The following is a 23,099-nucleotide window of genomic DNA, read 5'->3' as shown; positions in this document are numbered from 1 at the left end:
TGTACGGCCACTTGTCGAGGGGGTTTCAACTGTGGCGGTGGCGGTGGTGGTCCTGGGGCGTCTCCTAGGGGGTCCCTCCTCTTCATCACTGGATGAGGAGGTCGACAAATAAAATAGAGTCTCACCATCCGACGAGTCTGTGTCGGAGGCAAGAAATGAATATGCCTCTTCGGCACTAAATGTCCTTTGGGACATGTTTGTTGTGCTTAGTATACAGCAAGCAAAAAAAAAAAATCCCAACTGGGAGCAATAGGCTGCTACCTAAACTAGCACAAAAGCGTGTTTTATTTTGTTTTGTTTTTAGAGAACAAGTGGGCTTCCCTGACACTAAAACTAACTAGGGCGAGGGTTCCTAACACTAAACCTAACTAGATTTTATGTGAACTTCCCTAACGCTAAACCTAACTGTGGCGACGATTCCCTGACACTAAACCTATCTAGATAATTCCGAGCTTTCCTGACGCTAAACCTAACTACGGTGACTGGAGCCTGACGCTAAACCTAACTTGATTTTATGTGAACTTCCCTGACGCTAAACCTAACTACGGTGATGGATCCCTAACGCTAAACCTAGCTACGGTGACGGATTCCTGACCCTGAAGTCCCTGACGCTACACCTAACTACGCTTTTTGACTGTTCCCTGACACTAACTAACCCTAATCCTAAACTAACCAGTTAAATTGTCTAAAGTGTCTAAACTTTTTTTTTTTTTTTACTTTTATTTTTTTTTTTGAGTTTTGTATATTTTATAAAGAAAAAAAGAAAAAAAATATTCCCCAGGGACCAAAAATGTGTCCCTGAAGACTAACAAGTGGTCAGTGATACGAGATCACTGACCAAAAATGTGGAAGGACCACAAAAAGGAAGGGAACAGGAGAGGGTAGTGGATGAAGTGGGTAGTGGGTAGTGGGTAGCTGAAAAAAGTGTGTTTTTTAACTTTTTTATAACTTTTTCTCTCTCTCTTCCTGCACACAACCGCTCCGAACGCCTCACGAACTCCAACAGAGACGTTCAGGGCGGATGTGATGTCAGGGAGAGGAAGTTTAGACACAGATCGCCGCTATTGGACAGTTGGTCAGCAACTAACCAATAGCTGCGATCGTGAAGGCGGGACCATTTAGATAGGTCCCGGCACATTGAGCTGTGATAGCCTGCTGTCGGAAACAGCGGCTGTCACAGCTCGTGAACGCGCGCGGCGCGCGCAGCGCTCTGTTTAATGCATGACATACTATTATGTCCTGGAGCGCGAACGATGCACTTACCATGACATAATAGTATGTCCTGGAGCGTTAAGGGGTTAAAGGGTTTTATGTGAATATCGCTGAATAAATGTAATATTTAATAGGTAGCCTATTCCTTGGTGGTGTTCTTAACTTATCACTGGGGATATATCTGTCAATGTGTTTTGTTTAATGTGATTTGATTTTGATAATAACTTTGCCATTATTCTTATCATCAGAGGTGCACTAACAAACACCTTTTGTGTTTAAAACATTTCCTGTGGCTCAACAAACATGAAGACCTTTGTTCCTATTTTAACCACTAGACACTCTTTCAGGAGCTGTCAAAAACTTAACAAAGCATACCTTACTAAAGTCATCTTTTAAATATTCTTTTAATAACTTAACTGATACCCTTTTCGCTCCCAGAATCCTCTCCTGTGTCTTATTGACAGTGTGACCTTCCTCCTTACTGGCTCATCCATCATACATTGAACTTTTCACTCTTCTCCATACTTGTCTCATCCTGGCAGGGAAACCTTTGTCTATATCCCTGTTTACCACTCACAGGGGATTCTGTATTTCTACAACTATGTATCACAAGGCAAAGGATTTGGGAGGCAAGATCAACACTTCAGCTCCCTTTGAAACTTGGTATGGATGGTCACCTTTAGAAACCATCTATCATTTTTGTTTTCGGCATGTTAGCTAATAAGCGCGGTATAACATCTGATCAATAGAACATGTCTAGCATATCAGCAACATAGAATAGCTAATCACTCCCTTCTTCAGCCTTTCCCAATGGGTAACGGTGGGAAAAGGCACAATGTATAATTGCTGAAAATAAAAATCTATGAATCCTCAGCTGTAGCTATATATATTTATTTATTTATTTATAAATATGTCTTTTTGATTTTGTAATAGGAAGCATGAATAACAAAACAAAAGCTTTATGAAGTGGCTCTATTGTCTTAAAAGAATCTAATAAAATATATTGTAGACCAGGTAAAACCAGATTTTTTTGGCAAAAGTTTTCTTGCTATTATAAATCATTTACAAAATCTTCAAGGGCTACTATTATAGAGACTTCTCAGCGTTATAAGGGTTAGTTCACACAAAGGTTTTTGTCGGGCAGAAAAAAATCTGCCTCAAAATTCCTTCAGGATTTTTTAGGCAGATTTTGAAATGCCAGCATTTTTGGAAGCTTTTTTGCCACGTTTTTTGCAGCGTTTTTGCCGCGGTTTTTGTTAGGCGCTTTTTTTTAAATGAATCAAATAAAAAAAACACGAGCATTTTATGTGAAAAAACGCTCCAAAAACGCTTCAGATGAGCAGCATATTTTTTTTCTGCCTTACTTTGATTTCAATGGAAGGTCGGAGGCGGAAACCAAACCAAGAAAGAACATGCCGCTTTTTGTTCCTCTAGCGGTCAAAAGCTGCCAGGGAAAAAAAAGCCTCTGCCTCCCATTCTAATCAATGGGGGAAGAATTAGGGCGTTTTTTAGTGCTGATCACACGTCAAAATCACGTCAAAATCACTGCTAAAAACACCATGTGAACCCTTAAGGTGCATATTTAAGATAGACAATGAAAGTACTGCTTAAAATAATGAACTAATCATAGATATAAATGAATAATAGGACAATGTAAAGTATTTTATTAAGATAAAAATGGAAGCCAATGGTCTTTTCAAATATTGTATCTAAAAAAGTCACTTAGCAGGCCTCAGAAGTACAGTGAAGGAAATAAGTATTTGATCCCTTGCTGATTTTGTAAGTTTGCCCACTGTCAAAGACATGAACAGTCTAGAATTTTTAGGCTAGGTTAATTTTACCAGTGAGAGATAGATTATATAAAAAAAAAAAAAATCACATTGCCAAAATTATATATATTTATTTGCATTGTGCACAGAGAAATAAGTATTTGATCCCTTTGGCAAACAAGACTTAATACTTGGTGGCAAAACCCTTGTTGGCAAGCACAGCAGTCAGACATTTTTAGTAGTTGATGATGAGGTTTGCACACATGTTAGATGGAATTTTGGCCCACTCCTCTTTGCAGATCATCTGTAAATCATTAAGATTACGAGGCTGTCACTTGGCAACTCGGATCTTCAGCTCCCTCCATAAGTTTTCGATGGGATTAAGGTCTGGAGACTGGCTAGGCCACTCCATGACCTTAATGTGCTTCTTTTTGAGCCACTCCTTTGTTGCCTTGGCTGTATGTTTCGGGTCATTGTCGTGCTGGAAGACCCAGCCACGAGCCATTTTTAATGTCCTGCTGGAGGGAAGGAGGTTGTCACTCAGGATTTGACGGTACATGGCTCCATCCATTCTCCCATTGATGCGGTGAAGTAGTCCTGTGCCCTTAGCAGAGAAACACCACCAAAACATAATGTTTCCACCTCCATGCTTGACAGTGGGGACGGTGTTCTTTGGGTCATAGGCAGCATTTCTCTTCTTCCAAAAATGGCGAGTTGAGTTAATGCCAAAGAGCTCAATTTTAGTCTCATCTGACCACAGCACCTTCTCCCAATCACTCTCAGAATCATCCAGATGTTCATTTGCAAACTTCAGACGGGCCTGTACATGTGCCTTCTTGAGCAAGGGGACCTTGCAGGCACTGCAGGATTTTAATCCATTACGGCGTAATGTGTTACCAATGGTTTTCTTGGTGACTGTGGTCCCAGCTGCCTTGAGATCATTAACAAGTTCCCCCCGTGTAGTTTTCAGCTGAGCTCTCACCTTCCTCAGGATCAAGGATACCCCACGAGGTGAGATTTTGCATGGAGCCCCAGATCGATGTCGATTGACAGTCATTTTGTATGTCTTCCATTTTCTTACTATTGCACCAACAGTTGTCTCCTTCTCACCCAGCTTCTTACTTATGGTTTTGTAGCCCATTCCAGCCTTGTGCAGGTCTATGATCTTGTCCCTGACATCCTTAGAAAGCTCTTTGGTCTTGCCCATGTTGTAGAGGTTAGAGTCAGACTGATTAATTGAGTCTGTGGACAGGAGTCTTTTATACAGGTGACCATTTAAGACAGCTGTCTTTAATGCAGGCACCAAGTTGATTTGGAGCGTGTAATTGGTCTGGAGGAGGCTAAACTCTTAATGGTTGGTAGGGGATCAAATACTTATTTCTCTGTGCACAATGCAAATAAATATGTATAATTTTGACAATGTGATTTTCTTTTTTTTTTTTTAGATAATCTATCTCTCACTGGTAAAATGAATCTAGCCTAAAAATTCTAGACTGTTCATGACTTTGACAGTGGGCAAACTTACAAAATCAGCAAGGGATCAAATACTTATTTCCTCCACTGTATATTTTTTCAGTTTGTATACAATATATGCTCTACGGAACTGTGCACACATGGTCTTGATGCACTGCAATTAAAATGCTGTTGAGGTATGATATAGTGGCAAAAGCATGCAAATATTTGCAGAAAACTATTTACGCCATTACACCGATATTTACACTTTGGGTATGTTCAAAGCACACAGCGTATCCACCCTGGTCAAATTGTGGTGAAGTTTTCTGGCTGGAATGTCTGCTGTGGAAAACCGCACGAAAAAAACAAACTTTCTTATTTACCTGTAGCCATGGCAACATGTCCCACTACCGTCGTGCAGTCAGGCCTCCTAGGATGATGTTTCATCCCATGTGATCGCTGCAGCCTGTGATTGGCTGCAGCGGTCACCTTGGATAAAACATCATCCCAAGATGTCCATGCCGGAAGCAGATTGCTCCAGTCCAGAATAGCGGCCGAGCTGCATTACTGCAGCACTGCTCCTATTCAAGTAAATAGGAGCCGGGCTGCAATTCTGCAGGACGGCCGCTATGCAGTGTACGGAGCCATCTGCTTCTGGCTGCGAACTCTGCATACACTGCATAACATCCGGTGACCAGAGATCAGCTGGAGAACCTGATTGGTGCGGGGTCCGGGTGTCTGATCATATACTGATGACCTATCCTGTGGACTGGACAACCCCTTTAAGTAAACGAAGTGGTGGCCTTAGACTTATAAATAACTATAAAAATATAATGGACACATCATAGAAAAGTATACTAAAATTAGTTATTAGTGATTGTGCTTTAGAAAAAGTAAGTTGTGAAGAAGATGGTTTTCCAAGTTGAAATTGACTGTAGACATTCACATATTAAATATATGTCCAATTTAATAGTACCAGTAAGGTGGACAAGGGCCTGATGGCTACAGACCCCTACCTTATAGATTATGCAGAACACGTATGAAGCCTTCTGTTTAAGTATAGAGGCAACTGTTAAATCACACCTGCATAGTCATCACTATACCCTATTCTGATTATAGAGATAGGCAGCAGGGACAGGGTAAGGGGTAGGCAGAGTATGCAGCGGCCTAGGGCTTCAGTGTGGAGTGACATAATTGCCTTTAAAAAAAAATTCTACAGCCTGTCGACCCTGTGTCTGGGTAGCTAATAATGCTGCAAGGTACATACACATATGAAGTTTATATACGACATATCATGCATACACAGCAGAGCCAAATGCTCATGTCACTGGGTAAATCAGGGTTTATAGTTGTGGGCGTAAGTATTCTCCATCTGACAACTATCATGCTGAGCTTTAGGTCTTAAGGGCAGTGTGACATTTTGAATCTCCTGCTTTGGGCATCAAGAGATGTTATTCTCCCCATGGCGGTCAACCTCTCTTATTTCAGCTTCACGGCACAGTAGAATGCTCAATCTTGAATTAGTAAGCAACCTACTGCACTGTATGAATTAACGCTTTCACCAAACCACACCACCGGAGATGCTGACATTAACTCTTTTTCTAACCCAAATAGGGCTGTATTTACCTCTAGGCACTGGGGGTGCAGTGCCAAGGGCTTCCAGCAGGGGGGGGCAGCTGGAGGATCGCATTTTTTATTATTTTTATTAAAAACGTAACTCGTGACCTGACCGGCCAGTGGTCAGGTCGCTCACAGGGCAGGGGGGTTGTGCGCTTCACCAGCGCTCCTTAAACTGTAAGACACGCCCACTGTTAATGGATTGGCCAGAGCAGCTGTGGCCAATCCAAGAACAGTGGTCGTGTCTTAAACTCAGTTTAAGAAGCGCTGTAGGGGGAGCAGCAGCAGGAGCAGGTCAGGTAAGTATTGCTACATGTTTAAAGGGATCCTGTCATCAACATCTTACCTGTTAAACTCGCCTGACCCCTCAATGGCTGCAGCTGTCCAGAGTTCATTCCTGTTCTCTTCTTTCCTGAAGTCCTCCTCTGTCAGTAAATATAGTCGTTTAAACTTTTCCCGCCTTTTATGGTAATTATTTTTCCCTCTGGGATGCAGCTTCTTAACCACGCCCACTGCCACCACCTGTCCGGCCCTGACTGGCTAAGGAGCTGTCAAGCCAAAAGAAGGAGGTGGAGTCCACTCTGAGATGCTGGAGGAATGAAAATCTGACTCTTTTCAGATGAAGATTTGACTCTTTTCTGCTCATTTGCATACGGCGTGGGACCACTGAAAAACTGAATACTAAAGCTACAGAGCTTACTTAGAACATATTTATAGCTTAGATGACAATGATTTTTCACCCACTTTCACCAGGTATTGCTGGCTTTATAGCTAAAATGCTGGTGACAGGTTCCCTTTAATGTAATGTGGTGTAGTGTTGGATTGCACGATGCATCGATACTATTTAGATAACGTGCAGCATCAAAAGGTTCAATACCATTAATTAATGTACTTCAATACTAAGCTGTGCAACCATACAGCTTAGTATGGTTATACATGAATGTAGTGAGCCAGGCTGCGGCTGTGTAATACAGTCATTGCCCCGCTCCTGACAAGTGTGCATGCGGTCAGCATGAGGTGATGTGGCCGACGCTGCACTAATGAGCGCCGGCACTGAAGACAGAGAACATGGCGGGCATACTGAAAAACCTCCATGTTCTCTGTTTTCAGGGCCAGCACCTCTTGCTGACCATGCGCGTACACTTGTCAGGAGTGGGGCAATGGGTTCAGGGTTCATTGAAGGACAAAGGCTAATGTACTGGCATATAGATATATGCCAGTACATTAAAGGGGTATTTCGGTTACAACAAGTTACCCCCTATCCGTAGGGTAGGGGGTAACTAGCTGATCAGTGGGTGTCTGACAGTTGGGACACCCACTATTTACGAAAACAGGGGTCCAATACCCCTCGTTTGAATCGAGCGGCAGGTCGCTCAATCGCACTGCTGCTCCATACATTCTCTATGGCAGCGCCGGAAATAGTTGAACGTTGTACTCGCCTAATTGCAAATTACTACGATTCCAACTGTTTAACCCCTTAGATGCCACGGTCAATATTGACCACGGCATCAGAGCTGTTAAAAGAGCTGTCGGCCCCCTCTGATGTCCCATTGGCCCCCATTCTAATAGTGTAATGGTAGTCTGGGGGCCTAATGAAGGCCCCAGGTCTGCCAGCTTAGTGCTCCTATTAAGCCCTGCCAGAGTTGGGGCTTAATAGGAGCCGGTAAATTCACAATATACCACAATATATAGTAACAGTAAAAAAGTAAAATGAAGTTGTTTTTTTAATATACAAAAAAAAATACTCAAAGTGAAAAAGAAACATTTTCCCATTTTTCCCAAAAGAAATGTAAAAAAAAAAGACGTAATTGGTATTGTTGCATCGGTAAAAGTCAGAACTATTACAATATAACATTATTTAACTCGCACGATGAACCCGCACGGTGAACGAAGTAAAAATAAACATAAATAAAACCGCCAGAATTGCTGTTTTTTGGTCACCTCATGTCCCACAAAAAAAAAATAAAGTGATCAAAAAGTCGTATAAAACGGTATAAAAAACTACAGCTTGCCCCGCAAAAAAAAAAAATCCATCACACCGCTCCATTGACGGAAAAATTAAAAAAAGTTATGGCTCTCAGAATATGGCGACAGAAAACAAATTTTTTTAACAAATATTTATATTTTGTAAAAGTAGTAAAACATTAAAAGATCTATATAAATTTGTTATCTCTATAATATTATTAACCCACTGAATAAAGTTAACATGTAATTTTTACAGCAGGCCGTAAAAACAAAAAACATTTGGTAATTGCTGTTTATTTCCATTTCACTACACAAACAAATTTGTAACAATATCCCAGAACATAATATGATACATTAAATGGGGCCATTAATAACTACAAATCAGCCTGCAAAAAAATAAAAACGCCCTTATACAACTATGTCAATGGAAAAATAAAATAGGCAAAGAGGGAGAACTAAAATTAAAAAATTAAAAATAGCCTGGTCAACAATGGGTTAAATAAAAAACTCCATTATTAATATTTGGTGAAGCTTACCCTGATGACAATAGCAGCACTGAATAATTTTCTGTAATGTATGGGATATTATTTGTTTGGGGCCAATATCTTGCTCAAATATCCAACCAAATTTTAGCTTTTTGGCTGAGGCCTTAAAGTATCAATGATCCACAACCATACTTGATATGGTTAGGTGCTTTGCTTTTATGCAGTTGCTTTTTTTTTGCCAAAAGTGACGACACTGTGCATAAACTGAAAGTTACATTTTTCTCTTATCTGACCACATAACAATTCAAATTGTAATTCCAATAAAATATTTAATGACAAAGTTAGACACTGCTTTTTGTGAATGTTAGGAAAGACTTCTTTCATGGAGGTGACGTCTGAAATTGGGATTTTGACATGTGTATGTATTCTGTAATATTTGGGTCTGTCTATGTCTCTCTTAACCATTTTCTTCACTATGTATGGTGGCAGTATGCCTCCTCTCCTGGCATATTTTCTCTTCAATACTTTATACACTTATTTTACTGATGCCCTGATTGTGCTAAATGGTCATTTCAACTGACTACTAATTATTTTAGAACCATTTTCTAATCCATTATCCTGTGCAGCTACACAAACGTCTCTCTCATTTTAGTTTGCATTTACTCATCTTGATGGATGAAGAAGGAATTTTACATATGTGTAACTACATATTTATACCACAGGGAAACAGGAAGTGGTCATAGCCAACAATGGAGTTCCTGGAGACTAGGAGAAATAAAAAAACTTTTTTTGCCTAAACATGTACATTTATTTGGTTTTAATTAAGAAATTCTTTAGTGGTGCCAGATTGTAAATCGAGATTGTAAAGATTATAATCCATTACAAAGGAATGTAACCCCAGATTGTCAAACATCTATGGCAGAATACAACAAAACACCTTTAGGCGTCCGTTCCACACATATTTTTTTTTCCACCACTTTAAATTGCATGAAAAAAATGAATGCTAAAACAAAAGCGTTTTGTAAAATGAGATGTGCTTTTTTCTAAGTCATTCATTTGTAAACTTGCCTGAAGAAGGGGCCTGTGTGCTCTGAAAGCTTGCATTTAAAGTTTTTATGGTTAGCCAATAAAGGTATCATACCTATTATACTTTTGTCTTTTTTGACACAAAAGTATTTAACATTTCATATTTTAAAATGAGAAAAAGAACTATATTTTCAACCTAGACAATTATACTCGTTGTACTGTTTTGTACAAAGGTTTCTTCATTTGGAAGAATGCTATGTGATTTTTTTATTTTTTTTATAAATGTAGAAAGGCTCTTCAGATATATTGTATGAGAGCTTGTGATTGGTTTAGGCTCCTCTAACATTCTGGATCATTCTGATTATTATGTAGCAATCTGCAGAAGTCTATTGACTATCGGGTTTTCAGAACTGGATTTATTCTGGTAAAAACACATCTATTGTTTAACACACATATCGTCAATGAACTGATTAATGGTACTATAAATACTTAAATATTAGCAAGAAACAAGCTTTTTAGAGTTTATTTTAAAGCTTTTAGAATGACTAAAGAAGCTCAAATATGTGTGCATAGTATCATGTAGTTTGCTTGTTAATAAAATTACTTTATAGACTCTTAGGCCTCGTGCACACAGCCATGCCCGTAATCATGGCCCACGATTGCAGGCACGGCCGGCCTCCAACGGCCGCATGCCACAGCCCGCATTTTCGGCCCATAAAATATGAAAAATAGGACATGCTCCATAATTCCCGTCACATTTCGGCGGCACGGACACTTATCCATAGTGATATGGAACAGTCTCTGTGGCCAATAGAACTGAATGGATCCATAATTGCAGACCATATTACGGTCCGCAATTACGGAGATTTTTTACAGTCGTGTGCATGGGGCCTTATTAAATAGTGGCTATCTTCAGCTGGAAACTACATATTAGTTAAATGGTACAATAGCTTATGCATTAGTTAAAGGAAATGTATCATCTTTATTTCTGTTGTAATAAGTCGAATCTTTACTGAAACTTAGTCTTTTTTAATTTGATCTAATATTTTTTTTTTCCTGATTCTTTATCATTGTTATTCTGTTATATTAACATGATTGAGAGGGCAGTCATCTTGCAGAATCTGCTGCTCTGAGCTGTGAACAGTGTTTCTAGAGATCTGCTTAGGCCTCATGCACACGGCTATTTGCAGGCAATAGAAATGAATGGGTCCGTAATTACGGACCGTAATTATGGTCCGTAATTACGGATGAAAAATACGGTCGTGTGCATGGGGCCTTAATGGCAGGCACCTTGACATACGAAACCTTAGGGTCCTAACACGGCCCGAAGTGGGCATGTAAATGAGTGCCGATCAACGAGACAGCTCATTAAACGTTGCTTGTTTGCTCCTTTCACGCGGAGCCATGATTTCTTATGTATAGGGACAAGCGATCGTTAGTCCGATCGCTCGTCCCCATACATTTTCATCATGTCGGCAGCGCGTCTCCCTGTTTACACAGGGTGATGTACTGCAGACAACGATGATTTCTAATTCTGCATAAAAGAGCAGATCAGCCCAAAAATTTGCATTTGCTCGTTCATCAACTGATCGTCGCCCTGATTATACAGGGAAATGATCGAGAACGAGCATTCATATAAATGCTCATTGGCCCGTGTAATAGGGCCTTTTTCAGAAAATTACTCATTGACTTTTTAACAGTGTTAAGGGCATGCTCTGTGACGTGCAGAGGTCACTGTGCAGGGTGGGAGATGAGCTGTCCTCATCAGCTATTGGTTATCTGGCTTTAGCTTTATAATAGAGTACTTACTTTCATTATTATTTCGCCTGTGATGATAAGGAAATGACTGCCCGAAAGTGATTTCTACAAAACCAAATGTGTCATTAGAACCTTTACTTTCTTTTGAGTCACAGATATAATATAGATGTTAAACCAACTTTTATAATTCTATATAGTTTAAATCACCTTCATCATCTCTACAATAATGTTATTATTGCAAGCACACAAAACTTTGTTGTGAAACTTCCAAGTCAATAACAATTTTTCTTTCTCGCTCTTCATGAATTATAATTTAGTTATCATGGAAAACTCTATCTATCTCCGATTTAATATCACACTGTACTGGCTGTACTGAACACTCATTTAAAGATGAAACCGTCGATTTACCAATGTTTTTTCTGGCAGCCATTGTCATGTCAGATGGATATTTCAACTGGGGGAGGAAACCTCCAGCTCACCAGCCCAATGCCTGATAGTCCTGCTTCACTCAGGTCTCCGCAACGGTCCACGGTAGGCAATAGTAGGATAGAAAGAATTGATCCAGCGCTGCAGGAATGTGATTAAAAAGGAACGTATTCCCAATTTTATTCGTATCAAAAAGCTTGTTTAAAATTCGATGACAGGCAGACTTGGCATCAAGGCAGTAATCGGTAGGTATAGTGAGCCTACGCGTTTCAAGCACGTCAAGTGCTCTTAGTCATGGCATTCATTCACTCCAATGGAGTGAATGAATGCCATGACTAAGAGCACTTGACGTGCTTGAAACGCGTAGGCTCACTATACCTACCGATTACTGCCTTGATGCCAAGTCTGCCTGTCATCGAATTTTAAACAAGCTTTTTGATACGAATAAAATTGGGAATATGTTCCTTTTTAATCACATTCCTGCAGCGCTGGATCAATTCTTTCTATCCGGATATTTCAACTGCCTGCTCATCTGTGTGACTGGACATAGTAGGTCATTAAATATTGGATAGCATAATTGGTATTAATTCTAAACTTAAAAATGACAACCATCATTTTATAAGTGAAGGTTTGGACAGGGGCATATTTGATCGGGGCTAATGGGGCATTTTACCTTTTTTGCTGGGTGCCAGGGGAAATGTCAACAAGCCACTTTGCCTTGGCAAGGGTATTTAGATACAAAAGGGCAGCAAACTTAATGTTTATTCGAGGAGAAGGAAACTCTAGGTATGAACCTAGGTTTGGAAATATTTGCAAACATTTAACTGGTCACTATAGAGATTTGATTTGGGCTGCACACAGCCCAAAAAACCAAATACTGCATCCCCCTTTACAATCAGTTCCCAGCCAGTGCACAGGATGCCCTGGCTACCATAACTGGTACTCTGTGAATTGCTCATTTCTTAGTTTGTTATTAGGAATCAGCTGACGACTTTGATTCTTTAGTACAGCTTCTATTTGCTTAGTTTAGCATTTTCCTTTATAAGTTTTCTTTCCTGTATCTGTGTTCTCAGGAAAATAAGTATTTTTAAAGAAATTGAATCAAAACTACAACCCTACAATGTGGCTTATAGGTCATAGATAGTATAATTTAACTAATTTATATTCAATAAATGCTAAATTTACAAGTTAGAAGTGTGAACTATTTTGTGGGGATCAAGTATCACTTTTACCATTTTTTCCAATTTCTTCGTTGCTGTATCAATTGCTCAGGAAATGTAAGCGGTTGAACTGAATTCCTAAGGAGGATGTAGTCTGAAATTCACTGTTAATAGACATCTCTTTATTCAAACACCCATGCGAAGAGAGAGCCCTGTTTATGGCAGTGTTTTTACTTTGCCTACTCTCATGAATACAAAATGAATAATGCACAAAGGCAGAAGGTTTTACTTTTTCTGGTGGGAATACTTCAGAAAAAAAGCTTGTCTTTGAGAGTAAAAGGAGACCTTTTGTAGGCTGTAAAGCGTTAGTGGCAAATGGTAGGTTGAGTTTATAGTTCCCTTCCATGCAATTCTGTCAGGTCCCTCTGTTTTGAAGCAGCCAAGATATGACCTTGAGTGGGAAAGGTTAGAAAGAGGTCATGCGGAATGGTCTGCTTCAAGCTTCTCAATAGCTTGCCTCCTATTTACAACACCTTTTGACAGCGTTAAGTAGATATCTTTCTAACTGTTCAGTCAGCAAAACAAACTGAACAGAAGACCGTGAGGTGTAAAGAACTGCGTATGTTGCTCTTTTCACTGAATAATACAGAAAACGTTCCATTATTCTACCAGTTCCAACTAAGCATAAAGAAACACTTTTGAAGTAATAAGGCTAAGGTTTACATAGAAATAGATTATCTAAATGTATCTTATCTTAAAAATATGAGAACCATTCACCTGCACGATAGATAGATAGATAGATAGATAGATAGATAGATAGATAGATAGATAGATAGATAGATAGATAGATAGATAGATAGATAGATAGATAGATGATAGATAGATAGATAGATAGATAGATAGATAGATAGATAGATAGATAGATAGATAGATAGATAGATAGATAGATAGATAGATAGATAGATAGATAGATAGAAAAGGGTAGACAAGTACAAAACATTACTCTTCACCCCAGTATTTGTTTTCATGTAAACTAGCTCAGCGAGAGATGACGGCTGTCTGCTCACGACATGGCCACTATAGTTTAAAGTATAGGTTTCCGAAAACCAGAACATTTGACTATTCATACGTGTTTTTTAATACCAGAGTTCCTAAATGATTCTTGAGGATCATTCTAAATTTCCTTTTCAATTTATTCCACTTCCCGAATTCTGTTATATTATGAATACTTTACATTAAAGAGCAGTCTGTTTTCCTCATTAAGTTGAAAGTCATATTTTTTTATGGATGTGATGCCCTTAGTAGTAGAAGTTGTGGAGAATATTCGTAACACGTTCAAATTGTTTATGAATAGAAATGGTAAAATTAATTTGCTAGGTTTAAGATTCACAAAGAATCAGAAAAACTTGTACTTTGGAGATCCAATGGATGATGTGTTTTCAGGATGATGGTACATTTGATCTGTGTGATGCTGTGTATTTTTGGATACTTAAAGGAGTTGTACATTTCATTCTTTTAATTTGTTTATATGTAGAATAGGAAATCATATAGTTTTCTAACATACATTCATTAGAAATTCTGCTCACATAACTTTCTTAGACCACCACAGTAGACCTCTGACTCTTCACAGTAGAATAGTATAGCACACAGATCAGTCCTGTGTAATGCATCCATGGGTTAACTGAATAGGACTAAACATGTTGTCAGTCATGTGACCACACAAATTTGATTATAGCATTCAGCAAAAAACAGGGTTACATGACACATGAGGCAACAAAGAGGACACATCCACGTGCTAAGTCAATAGGACTAATGGTGGAAGAATGATGAACAGCTGCTTTACTCTGTGTGTGTGTGTGTGTGTGTGTGTGTGTGTGTGTGTGTGTGTGTGTTTACTTGTAAAAAATGGCTGCATGTCTCTAGGTGATGTCATGATATTAATACAGTTAACTGTAAAAAAAAAAAAAGACACTACCAGATATGATGAGATGCTACTTCACAATCCTCAGCAAAAACTACTAAGCTGTTACATAACTGGACAGTGTTACCTGAATGCCAGTAGTCAAATGATGTGTGGGTGGTGAATCACATGGCTGACATCATGTTTAGTCCTTTCAGTTATTCTATGGATGCATTACTATGGACTAAGATGTGAGCTAAACCATTCTTTTATATTTTTGGACAGAGGCTATCGCACTGTTATTAGTAAGATACGTGAGCAGAATTTCTAATACATATATTTTTTAAATTTTTTATAATTTCCTATTCTACAAATAAATAAATTAAGCAAACAAAAACTGAACAAACCCTTTAACTAACATAAACTAATGAATACTGATATGTTTTTGAATCAGTTTAAACCTAATAGAAAGATTTCAAATCCCTTCCATTATATCCAAAGGGATTATATTCAAGCTGCTATTAACACTATTCTATGTACTGATATCAACTGAGGTAATGGTTTCCATGTGGCTTCTGGGCCCACTGCATGTGGCACTCCAGCTTGAGGTGACTCTAAATACTAATGAGCCATGTCACATAAGGACCTATTACACGGGCCAATGATCGGGCAAATGGGCATTCATGTGAACACTCATTCCCGGTCATTGCCCTGTGTAATCAGGGCAACGATCAGCCGATAAAGCAGCAAACGCTCGTCCATCGGCTGATCTGCTCTTTTATGCAGAATTAAAAATCATCGTTGTCATCAGCAAATCTCCCTGTGTAAACAGGGAGACGCGCTGCCGACATAATGAAAATGTATGGGGACGAGCGATCGGAGTAACGAGCGCTTGTCCCTATACTTATACAATCATTGTTCCGTATGATAGGAGCAAATGAGCACCGATTAACGAGCTGCATTGTTGACCGGTGCTCATTTACACGGCCCATGTTGGGCCATGTAATAGTACCCTAAGACATATATTTAATTGTTTTTTTTCCCTTTTGACCACCAGTGTGGCTGAATATCACTTGTGATGTTTGGAAGTGGCTTACAAGCTAGAAAAGATGGAGGACCTCTGTTGTAAATTATCTAGTAAGATGATGTTATTACAGTACTCCTTAAGAAAATGTCTATATGGTTATTATGGCAAACTATTGTTATTAAGTCTTTATTAATATTTTTTCATGACACTTATAGACAATATTAATATGGTCATATTATTATTTGTCCTATTGTAAGTGCATGCATAGAACGCGTCTATACTGTAATGGATAACTCCCTTATTAAAATATTCTTATCAGTTCTGCATAATCCTTGCAGTGATTAAACTAACTAATTAAATCCTATTTGCAAGCCGACTTTTATAGAAAATTGCATATTAGCTTTTTATCAATCTGACTGAATAAATGTTAACCATTTCCAGTTAAAAGCTTTTCTTTTAGATCCAGTCAAGTGAAAACAGCATTAAGACTAGCACATACACTGGTAACATTCAGAAGATTAATGGACTCAGGCCTGCACAAAGACTTTGAAATGTGTATTAGCATTATAGATTTTAATTTGAAATGATGTCCGTATTTTCTTGGTTGCATTGTGGAGCAAAGGCTGCCATCTGCTTATAATAATGAGTCTGACATTCCACGTAAATGTGATTTGCTGTTTCTTTTACTAAGATAATGGTCTGGGTATTGATCCAACTTTAGGTGCAGTTGCTGCCATTTTGTTTATGGTAAAGGAAATTATTTGATGTGAAATTTACAAATTTTATTCTTTTGTTGTAAATCACAAACTAATTCAGTGCTTTGAGATGGATAGTTTTCATGCTCTAGCCAGTACTGAATTACATTGTGACTCTTAACTATTTGTCACATCTATAGCTGTATATTTATCATAGTATTTGAGTAAATTATATTTTAACTTATATTTAATACTGTGCAAATACAATGACTACAACATTTTATTCCAAGCATAGATTTTTATTTACATGCACGTTTTTTTAATTTAATTTGACTACAAATATCTCAGACTAAACACATACATAGACCAACAGAATCATAAGCTTGTGTCTCCGAACTGTGAGTAGACAAATGAAACTCGCATCCCTACAATTTGAAAACTTGTTGTTAGCCATGATATATTTCAAATTAATTATAATTATTATTATTATTATTATTATTATTATTATTATCATCATCATTATTATTTATTATTATGTTACTACTACACAGTGATTAACCCGTTAGTGACCGGCCCATCGTGTTTCTACGTCGGTCACTAACGGGCCTTATTCCGATGCCATAGACTTTTTACATCGCAGCATCGGAATAAGTTTACAGAGCAGGGAACTGTCAGATCTCCCTGCTCTCAGCTGCTAGAGGCAGCTGAGGGCTGGGAGCGTCCCTGCTCTGCCGTGTGAGATCGATATTAGTATCGATCTCACACGTTTAACCCCTCAGATGCGGTGCTCAATAGCGGTGCTCCCTCTCTCTCCCACCGACACCCGGCGATACGATCGCCGAGTGTCTGTGTCTGTAATGGCAGCCGGGGGTCTAATAAAGGCCCCCAGGTCTGCCTGGAGTGAATGCCTGCTAAATCATGCCGCAGGCATGACCTAGCAGATGCCTGTCCGTGTTAAACGGCCAGGCAGTAATACACTGCAATACAAAAGTATTGCAGTGTATTATAAATACGATCGCAGAATCGCATATTATAGTCCCCTAGTGGGACTAGTAAAAAAGTGAAAAAAAAGTTTAATAAAGTTAATTTTAAAAAAATTGTGAAAAAAAATGCAAAACCCAGCTTTTCCCCTTACAAACTGCTTTACTATTATAAAAACAAAATAAAGTTAAAAAGTTACACATATTTGGTATCACCACGTCCGTAACGACCCCGACTATAAATCTATTACATTATTTAACCCGCACGGTGAACGCCGTAAAAAAAATAATAAAAAACTATGGAAAAATTGCTGTTTTCTGTGAATCCTGACTTTAAAAAAATTTAATAAAAAGTGATCAAAAAGTCGCATCTACTCCAAAATGGTACCAATAAAAACTACAAGTCGTCCCGAAAAAAAACAAGCCCTCATACGACCGCATCGGCGAAAAAATAAAAACTTTACGGCTCTTCAAATATGGAGACACAAAAACAAATAATTTTGAAAAAAAAGCGTTTTTACTGTGTAAAAGTAGTAAAACATACAAAACTATACAAATTTGGTATCGTTGCAATCATAACAACCCGCTGAATAAAGTTATTAGGTTATTTATACCACACGGTAAACGGCATAGATTTAGGACGCAAAAAAGAGTGGCGAAATGTCAGATATTTTTCTATTCCCCCCCAAAAAAAAGTTAATAAAAGTTAATCAATAAATAATATGTACCTAAAAATGGTGCTATTAAAAAGTGCAACTTATCCCGCAAAAAACAAGACCTTATACAGCGATGTCGACGCAAAAATAAGAAGGTTATAGCTCTTGGAATGTGACGATTGAAAAACGTAAAAAATAGCTTGGTCATCAAGGTCCAAAATAGGCCGGTCATTAAGGGGTTAAAAACATATTTTGCATAAAATGTAACTTATAATATATTATTATAGTATAATAAAAGACTGTATTAAGAATAACAGTTCTTTTAAAACTTAATAGACATGAAATCATTAACTTAAAATATCCAATATGTATATATTACCTTTACCAATATCAAATATGGTGGTGTCAATTTCCCAAAAGGGAGCCTTTAGATGCTTGCAAAGCTTTTGATATGGTGAAATTGGGCTTTTTATGGAAGGCACTTCGGTCTTTTGGTATTGGGTATAGCTTTGTAAGGTGGGTAAGAATGGTCTCCTCCAATCCTAGGGCTAGGATGGGTATGGGTGCGGGTTTTTCTCCTTTTTTCTCATTGTCTCGAGGTACAAGACAGGGATGCCCCCTTTACCCATTGTTATTTATTTTGCTTATTGAGGTCCTAGCCGTCAGTATAAGAAAAGATAGTCGGATTAAAGATTTTATGATGGGCGATGTTGAAGAAAAAATTATTTTATATGCAGATGATATTTTTCTTAGAGATACATCTGATATTGGTCATGTCATTGAAGTATATGAGAATTTTGGTGAGTTTGCAGTAGTTAGGATCAATTGGGAAAAGTCGGCACTAATGGGTTTTAAGGGCATGACCACACATGGCGGAATTCCTCCGCAACTGTCCGCATCAATGCCGCACAGAATCCGCATTGCGGATTACGCTGCGGATTTTGGCAAAGTGCTGCGGATTGCCTTGCGGATTTAGTTGCGGATTTCGTTGCGGATTTCAAAGGCAAGTCTTCCAAAAAGGGAACTGACATCATTTGTGAGTTCAGTTCCTATGACGACGAGCTGGACACACCCATGGCATGTATAAGTGTGGCCAGAAAGAGAAGTGAATCTCGCCGGAGAAGTATACTAGTCCGAAGTGTGGGCTAATGCCTGACATCCAGGAGCTACCACTTCAATTACGCCGACAATATTTGATTCTGCTGCTGCGCACCATAGTCAGCATTGTCCGTCGTCGGATTTTTAATTATAGGCTGAGCAGGGCACGACGTTTCGTCGAGTGCACGTTTGGCATCATGGCAAATCAGTGGCGGGTCTTTACCTCGGCCATGCAATTGGAGGAAACCACCGTTGATGCGGTCATCAAGGCATGTTGTGTCCTCCATAACTACCTCCAGGAATACCGTCAAGAAGTTGAGGGCGACTCACTTCTGCCCTATGTTGGCAGTGCCATTAACTGGGGTTCTGCTGGTCAGGGCAGTAGTGGTGTACGCGTACGAGATATTTACTTGGATTATTTCCTCACTTCTGAAGGGGCCGTACCTTGGCAATACTCCTGTGTTGGCGGGGTGCGGCCAACCCAGCAGTAATCGGTTTAATGTCCAAACAGTAGGCAATTCTGTCAATGATACTCCTATGGAATGGAAAATTGTGTGTTGGATGTGCTTCCTTTGCAATAAAATAATGCACTATTACTTGGATTTGGCCTAAGTGTGTGTATTTGAGGAATCACATGTCTGAATAGGGAGTATGATGTCTAGGTTGCCTTTCTTGGTTGAGCACACCATAGCATCTCAAACCACACAGTATTTACTAAATGAAAACGGCCACACCGTGAACAATCGTTATCGTCCCCTTGATGCCCTCCCGCATTTTGGCCTCCTCCCATCCAAATCAAAAAAAAACACAAGTCAGAGTCATAAATTCAACGGAACTTTGATGGAACATATGCACATCACAACTAAATACGAGTCGAATCATGTAAGTAACAAACATTAAATACGTGGTACACTAGCGACCAAAAAAAAACCAAAACATACTACAATATGTGGAAGCGCGGGGGGCTTAATTGTGGATGCGACGAGGGGGCAGAGGAGGAGGTTGAGGTAGGGGGCATGTATGCCGCAGAGGTGGGAGGATGGATATGAAGAGGTGGGAGAGTGGACGAGTATGGGGTGGGCAAAGGGTTTGGGACATTGGGGTATGGGCGGAAAGTGGAACCAGAGGGATGTCCATGAGTCCAGGGGGAAAAATAGGGATCGGGCTGCAGGGAGGGTGCAGAGGCAGGAGGTGGGGCGTGCGGCACAGCGGCAGACGTGTCAGCCCTACGGCCAGTTAGTGTGCGCATGTGAAAAATGAGATCTCCCACATCGGGTAGGGGCTGGGGGGCCTCAAAGATATCGGCCAGGGCGAAGACACAGGTCATATATGCCGCCCGCCGAGTATTTTCCATCTCGCGACATCGGCCACCAACGGCATTCCCGAAACTGGTGTATTGATCTTCGGCCTCCACCCCCCGAATCATGCGCATGGCTTGGCCCTCTACCGTGTCACTTTGGTCTGCTGGCGTCTGGCGCTTTCGGCCACCCACTCTTTGGCGCGGTCGGGAAGTTCCTGCCGTGGGGGCTGGAGAGGTGTCGCCACGCGGAGTTGCTGGTGCCGGGGTTGGCTGGTAGGGCGCATCTTCCTCAGCCACAATTGATGACGAGCCTGCCACGGCCTGCTGCTGCACCTGGCCACGTGCACTCCCTTGTGGCGTCCGGGGTGGTACATTTCCGGACGTTCTGCAGGGAAAAAAACGCTCATTGACTTAGGGGATTCAGAAGACATTTCTCCGACAGTTTGTCAGTCGCTAATCTCGTTAACATATCCTTTTGCCATTCTACACACACCCCAACTGACACCAATCTTGGGGGGGGGGAAACTAAAGACGTATTCTCGTCATGAAGAGAATGAGTTACATAAGCAACACAGAGTGATATGTGATAATGTGTACGGTCAGGGGGCATTTTCGTGACAACACTGGCAAAAGGAAAACAAACATGTGGAATATAATCTTCACGCAATAGACATTGCATTCCGTTCGTTTTGAATCACATGTTTCATGCGCTCCCTTTTATAACCCAGGTGTGTGTGCGAATAGAGACTTACCTTCGTAGCTCCCTGCAGGGAATGAGGAAAGCCAGTTCCTCATAGTAGGCTATGGCACGGCCCCGTGAAGGAGAGGAGCCACTTGCAGGTGTCTTTGATAGCTGTTTGCGGAACCGGTCTCGTACTGTCCTCCACCGATTGCGCACATCATTTTCTGGAAAAGGAAGGATGTGTTTTAAATTAGGGCATAGTGGATGAAGTCAGGTGTATACAGCTCAATTGCGTCCTCTGGCCTGTCGTGAGGATATATCATCAATGCAACCACATCATTGGGGCAGAACTTGAGTAGACAGCAACTATGGCTACGCCTGGGTTGCCACGACCTCTTGCCATGGCAAAAATAGGCCACGACGCCACCAAGATGCTGGCAAACATCTGCCCATGCATTTAAATGTGCATATGGTTGTCCACGCTTGCAAAAGGTACTTCAGGTCGTTAAATGGAGTGTGTAAGGCAGGATTTAGTGCCGTCAATAGGCCATGTGCACATACCCTTACAGTCGGGGAAAAAGTGATCAGCAACTGCGCATGTGCCATAGTGACATGCCAAAAGTTGGGGTATGGTTTAGCAAGGCAGGAAAGGAAATTAGTGCTGATTTTTGCCAGCATGCTAATGATGCAAAACAACCTTTGGCAACAGTGTTTTGACCTCTCTGCATTACAAACTAAATGCAAACTTACCAATCACTCCCTGCTCCCTCTCCAGCATCCCGTCCCACTCGGGGTACAGACCGCGGCACACAAACGACCATCCCTCGTCACGGGCGTTGCGGTCGCTGTAGGCAGCTATAGAGCTGTCCCAGATCTCTGGCCTATTATGCACCTAGAAAAATCCAAAAAAATGGCATAATGCTGTTTGCTTGGTACTCTGGAATCACAGTGGAGCTGTTACATGGTGATCTGCCTTAAGAAAATGGACATTCTGCAGGTGCTGCTAGTGTTAATCCATACATAGTAGACATCTTGAAACAACATGACACAAACATATACATGTACTTACCAGATTAATGAGGGACGAAACCTCCATGTCCATACGTCTGTACCTCGACATGGCAGCCTGTGTTCAGAGTTGTCTCTTAACTTTTTTGAAATTCTCTGTCAGGCTGCAAGCCGAAAATGGCGTCTTCCTTTTGTAATATGCTGAATGCTGATGTCATATCCTGCTCCGGCAGGAAATACGCACCGCACCACAAACGAAATCCGCACCACACATAACATCTGCGGACTTCATTGCGGAATTTCGATTCTTCATTGAAGTGAATGGAGAACTTCCGCAATGAGTCCGCAACCAGTCCGCCACTGCTCCGCAACAGACAGAGCATGCTGCGGACACCAAATTCCGCTCCGCAGCCTATGCTCCGCAGCGGAATTGTACGCATCGTTTAAACGAACACTGCTAAATTAAAGTGAAAGTCAATGGAGAAACGGCTCCGCTGCGGATTAACGCTGCGGAGTGTCCGCAGCGGAATTTAAGTGAAATTCCGCTATGTGTGAACCCGCCCTAATTCCAATTCTGTACTAAGAGGACAAAAACTTCAGATGGTGGATTATTTTCAGTATTTGGATATCAAAATTTCTAGGACAACAAAGGAGTATGTGCCATTGAATATTCTCCTATTATTCGTTACGCTAAGACATAAGGTTAGAATTTAGAATAGGATCTTACCTCAATATGTGTCACGTATAGCTTTAATTAAAATGGTACTTCATATTTTTGGTGATGCACCGTTATGGCTACCTAGAACTATTTTTACAACTCTTCAAGCAATTTGTAAAGGATCTGCCAGGCACAGCTTCTGTGTATACGGCCATAGGTAATCAG

The 23,099-nt window shown here is 40.2% G+C and overlaps 1 protein-coding gene across 1 annotated transcript in view; it reads right to left on the bottom strand.

Moving 5' to 3' along the window:
- LOC142652535 (uncharacterized) overlaps window positions 1-22,131 on the bottom strand; it is a 41,772-nt gene extending 19,641 nt beyond the window's left edge. Inside the window, exons 1-3 of the mRNA XM_075828180.1 lie at window positions 21,959-22,131; window positions 21,279-21,432; window positions 20,457-20,911 (exon numbers count right to left, since the gene is read on the bottom strand). Of these exons, the coding sequence (XP_075684295.1) occupies window positions 20,457-20,911; window positions 21,279-21,432; window positions 21,959-21,986 (637 nt within the window). The 5' untranslated portion in view covers window positions 21,987-22,131. The remainder of the gene's footprint in view (window positions 1-20,456; window positions 20,912-21,278; window positions 21,433-21,958) is intronic.
- Between the last annotated feature and the right edge of the window lie 968 nt (window positions 22,132-23,099).

Source organism: Rhinoderma darwinii, chromosome 5 (assembly GCF_050947455.1).
Source record: "Rhinoderma darwinii isolate aRhiDar2 chromosome 5, aRhiDar2.hap1, whole genome shotgun sequence".
In the NCBI taxonomy this organism is placed as follows: domain Eukaryota; kingdom Metazoa; phylum Chordata; class Amphibia; order Anura; family Rhinodermatidae; genus Rhinoderma; species Rhinoderma darwinii.
Note: the sequence above shows the minus strand (reverse complement) of the source record. Positions and strands in the feature narration are given on the sequence as shown.